General features: G+C 55.3%; 1 protein-coding gene across 2 annotated transcripts in view; it reads right to left on the bottom strand.

Moving 5' to 3' along the window:
• rassf6 (Ras association domain family member 6) overlaps nt 1–5,000 on the bottom strand; it is a 12,487-nt gene that overhangs the window by 2,983 nt on the left and 4,504 nt on the right. Inside the window, exons 5-7 of one of the 2 annotated variants that reach the window (XM_084460061.1) lie at nt 1,175–1,380; nt 511–612; nt 80–131 (exon numbers count right to left, since the gene is read on the bottom strand). In XM_084460061.1, the coding sequence (XP_084316187.1) occupies nt 80–131; nt 511–612; nt 1,175–1,380 (360 nt within the window). Of the gene's footprint in view, nt 1–79; nt 132–501; nt 613–1,174; nt 1,381–5,000 lie in introns of both variants that reach the window. The other variant, XM_084460062.1, reaches the window with a different exon arrangement.

Here is a 5,000-nt window from a genome sequence, read left to right as displayed (position 1 = left end):
TGTTTTATTATCAGAAAGGTATATTCTCCAGTGTAATGGTGTATTATTGCTGTGTCCAGGAGGCTGGAGAGAGACACACCTCCACTCTGATGAACACAGTAGAGAGCAAACTCCTCAGGATCGTTCTCTACCTGGAGGACACACACACACACACACACACACACACACACACACACACACACACACACACACAACAATAACATATGACATATTCAAAACCCTACGGGGGGTGGGAAGCGTCACGTTTCACAGGTGTGTGTGTGAGTGTGTGTGTGTGCGTGTGTGCGTCTATAGACACACACACAGACACACACACACACACACACACACACACACTCACACCTGCGAAACATGGCACTTCCCACCCCCCATAAAACCCAGGTCCCATGCATATATACCCAGTGTTTGTGTGTGTGTAAGTGTGTGAGTCTGCACATGTGTGTGCATGTGCGTGTGCGTGCATGCGTGTGTGTGTGAGAGAGAGAGAGAGACAATATTAACGTGTCTCACCTTGAACTTGTGCAGCAGCTGTGCGATGACCTGCTGCGTTGCCATGGTGCTGTTGACCCTCACGTTAGTAGATGTCCCATAGGAAGGAGTGAAGATGGACGTCTGGAAAGAGAGGGATGAGGGGGTGGAGAGAGAGGGATGAGGGGATGGAGAGAGAGGGATGAGGGGATGGAGAGAGAGGGATGAGGGGATGGAGAGAGAGGGATGAGGGGATGGAGAGAGAGGGATGAGGGGATGGAGAGAGAGGGATGTGGGGATGGAAAGATAGGGATGAGGGGATGGAGAGAGAGGGATGAGGGGATGGAGAGAGAGGGATGAGGGGATGGAAAGAGAGGGATGAGGGGATGGAGAGAGAGGGATGAGGGGATGGAGAGAGAGGGATGAGGGGATGGAAAGAGAGGGATGAGGGGATGGAGAGAGAGGGATGAGGAGATGGAGAGAGGGATGAGGGGATGGAGAGAGAGGGATGAGGGGATGGAGAGAGAGGGATGAGGGGATGGAAAGAGAGGGATGAGGGGATGGAGAGAGAGGGATGAGGGGATGGAGAGAGAGGGATGAGGGGATGGAGGAGAGGGGAGGACAGATACACATAGATGGAGCGTAATCATGTTTTCTTTGAAAATATTACGATTTAAATTGGGTGATTTGGGTGACCTCCGTCTACCTTGTAGTTGTAGAAGTGTCCGTTGATGGAGAAGCGATGTTGCCTGGCTCTCTCCCTCTGCTCCTCGCTCTCCTTCCTCCCCCTCCTCCTCCTCACCAGGGAGGCGTCGCTCATGCAGCGTATCAGACGCCTCTGCTCCTCCTCCAGCGCCGCCGCTCTGAGCCGGGACGGAGTTAGCAGGGTGCTGCTCTGGTACAGTCTGGAGGCTAGAGGAGAGAGGAGTCAGTCTGGAGGCTAGGGGGAGAGAGGAGTCAGTCTGGAGACTAGGGGGAGAGGAGTCAGTCTGGAGACTAGAGGAGGGAGGAGTCAGTCTGGAGACTAGGGGAGAGAGGAGTCAGTCTGGAGACTAGGGGGAGGGAGGAGTCAGTCTGGAGACTAGAGGAGAGAGGAGTCAGTCTGGAGGCTAGAGGAGGGAGGAGTCAGTCTGGAGACTAGAGGAGAGAGGAGGAGTCAGTCTGGAGACTAGAGGAGGGAGGAGTCAGTCTGGTGACTAGAGGAGGGAGGAGTCAGTCTGGAGACTAGAGGAGAGAGGAGTCAGTCTGGAGACTAGAGGAGAGAGGAGGAGTCAGTCTGGAGACTAGAGGAGAGAGGAGTCAGTCTGGAGACTAGAGGAGAGAGGAGTCAGTCTGGAGACTAGAGGAGAGAGGAGTCAGTCTGGAGACTAGAGGAGTCAGTCTGGAGACTTGGGGAGGGAGGAGTCAGTCTGGAGACTAGAGGAGGGAGGAGTCAGTCTGGAGACTTGGGGGAGGGAGGAGTCAGTCTGGAGACTAGGGGAGGGAGGTAGTCAGTCTGGAGACTAGAGGAGGGAGGAGTCAGTCTGGAGACTAGGGGAGAGAGGAGTCAGTCTGGAGACTAGGGGGAGGGAGGAGTCAGTCTGGAGACTAGAGGAGGGAGGAGTCAGTCTGGAGACTAGAGGAGAGAGGAGTCAGTCTGGAGACTAGAGGAGGGAGGAGTCAGTCTGGAGACTAGGGGGAGAGAGGAGTCAGTCTGGAGACTAGAGGAGAGAGGAGTCAGTCTGGAGACTAGAGGAGAGAGGAGTCAGTCTGGAGACTAGAGGACAGAGGAGTCAGTCTGGAGACTAGAGGAGGGAGGAGTCAGTCTGGAGACTAGAGGAGAGAGGAGTCAGTCTGGAGACTAGAGGAGAGAGGAGTCAGTCTGGAGACTAGAGGAGAGAGGAGTCAGTCTGGAGACTAGAGGAGAGAGGAGTCAGTCTGGAGACTAGAGGAGGGAGGAGTCAGTCTGGAGACTAGAGGAGGGAGGAGTCAGTCTGGAGACTAGGGGAGGGAGGAGTCAGTCTGGAGACTAGAGGAGGGAGGAGTCAGTCTGGAGACTAGAGGAGAGAGGAGTCAGTCTGGAGACTAGGGGGAGAGAGGAGTCAGTCTGGAGACTAGAGGGAGAGGGGAGTCAGTCTGGAGACTAGAGGAGAGAGGAGTCAGTCTGGAGACTAGAGGAGAGAGGAGTCAGTCTGGAGACTAGGGGGAGGGAGGAGTCAGTCTGGAGACTAGAGGGAGGGAGGAGTCAGTCTGGAGACTAGAGGAGAGAGGAGTCAGTCTGGAGACTAGGGGGAGAGAGGAGTCAGTCTGGAGACTAGAGGGAGGGAGGAGTCAGTCTGGAGACTAGAGGAGAGAGGAGTCAGTCTGGAGACTAGAGGAGAGAGGAGTCAGTCTGGAGACTAGAGGAGAGAGGAGTCAGTCTGGAGACTAGGGGGAGAGAGGAGTCAGTCTGGAGACTAGAGGAGGGAGGAGTCAGTCTGGAGACTAGAGGAGGGAGGAGTCAGTCTGGAGACTTGGGGAGGGAGGAGTCAGTCTGGAGACTAGAGGGAGGGAGGAGTCAGTCTGGAGACTAGAGGAGAGAGGAGTCAGTCTGGAGACTAGGGGGAGAGAGGAGTCAGTCTGGAGACTAGAGGAGGGAGGAGTCAGTCTGGAGACTAGAGGAGGGAGGAGTCAGTCTGGAGACTTGGGGAGGGAGGAGTCAGTCTGGAGACTAGAGGGAGGGAGGAGTCAGTCTGGAGACTAGAGGAGAGAGGAGTCAGTCTGGAGACTAGAGGAGAGAGGAGTCAGTCTGGAGACTAGGGGGAGAGAGGAGTCAGTCTGGAGACTAGAGGAGGGAGGAGGCAGTCTGGAGACTAGAGGAGAGAGGAGTCAGTCTGGAGACTAGAGGAGAGAGGAGTCAGTCTGGAGACTAGGGGGAGGGAGGAGTCAGTCTGGAGACTAGGGGAGAGAGGAGTCAGTCTGGAGACTAGGGGGAGGGAGGAGTCAGTCTGGAGACTAGAGGAGGGAGGAGTCAGTCTGGAGACTAGGGGGAGGGAGGAGTCAGTCTGGAGACTAGAGGAGAGAGGAGTCAGTCTGGAGACTAGAGGAGGGAGGAGTCAGTCTGGAGACTAGAGGAGAGAGGAGTCAGTCTGGAGACTAGAGGAGGGAGGAGTCAGTCTGGAGACTAGAGGAGAGAGGAGTCAGTCTGGAGACTAGAGGAGGGAGAGGAGTCAGTCTGGAGACTAGAGGAGGGAGGAGTCAGTCTGGAGACTAGGAGGAGAGGGAGGAGTCAGTCTGGAGACTAGAGGAGGGAGGAGTCAGTCTGGAGACTAGAGGAGGGAGGAGTCAGTCTGGAGACTAGGGGGAGGAGTCAGTCTGCAGACTAGAGGAGAGAGGAGTCAGTCTGGAGACTAGAGGAGGGAGGAGTCAGTCTGGAGACTAGAGGAGGGAGGAGTCAGTCTGGAGACTAGAGGAGAGAGGAGGAGTCAGTCTGGAGACTAGAGGAGAGAGGAGGAGTCAGTCTGGAGACTAGAGGAGGGAGGAGTCAGTCTGGAGACTAGAGGAGAGAGGAGGAGTCAGTCTGGAGACTAGAGGAGAGAGGAGTCAGTCTGGAGACTAGAGGGAGGAGTCAGTCTGGAGACTAGAGGAGAGAGGAGGAGTCAGTCTGGTGACTAGAGGGAGAGAGGAGTCAGTCTGGAGACTAGGGGGAGGGAGGAGTCAGTCTGGAGACTAGAGGGAGAGAGGAGTCAGTCTGGAGACTAGAGGAGAGAGGAGTCAGTCTGGAGACTAGGGGGAGGAGTCAGTCTGGAGACTAGAGGAGGGAGGAGTCAGTCTGGAGACTAGAGGAGAGAGGAGTCAGTCTGGAGACTAGAGGAGAGAGGAGTCAGTCTGGAGACTAGAGGAGGGAGGAGTCAGTCTGGAGACTAGAGGAGGGAGGAGTCAGTCTGGAGACTAGAGGAGAGAGGAGTCAGTCTGGAGACTAGAGGAGAGAGGAGTCAGTCTGGAGACTAGAGGAGAGAGGAGTCAGTCTGGAGACTAGAGGAGAGAGGAGTCAGTCTGGAGACTAGGGGGAGGAGTCAGTCTGGAGACTAGAGGAGAGAGGAGTCAGTCTGGAGACTAGAGGAGGGAGGAGTCAGTCTAGAGACTAGGGGAGGGAGGAGTCAGTCTGGAGACTAGGGGGAGAGAGGAGTCAGTCTGGAGACTAGAGGAGAGAGGAGTCAGTCTGGAGACTAGAGGAGGGAGGAGTCAGTCTGGAGACTAGAGGAGAGGGGAGTCAGTCTGGAGACTAGAGGAGGGAGGAGTCAGTCTGGAGACTAGAGGGAGAGAGGAGTCAGTCTGGAGACTAGAGGAGGGAGGAGTCAGTCTGGAGACTAGAGGAGAGGGGAGTCAGTCTGGAGACTAGAGGAGGGAGGAGTCAGTCTGGACTGTGTTCTAACGTTCTAACCTGGACTGTGTTCTAATGTTCTAACCTGGACTGTGTTCTAATGTTCTAACATGGACGTGTTCTAATGTTCTAACCTGGACTGTGTTCTAATGTTCTACCGTGGACTGTGTTCTAACGTTCTAACCTGGAC

Source organism: Borostomias antarcticus (genome assembly GCF_949987555.1).
Source record: "Borostomias antarcticus genome assembly, chromosome: 30".
Classification (NCBI taxonomy): domain Eukaryota; kingdom Metazoa; phylum Chordata; class Actinopteri; order Stomiiformes; family Stomiidae; genus Borostomias; species Borostomias antarcticus.
This window is presented reverse-complemented; position numbering and strand designations above follow the sequence as displayed.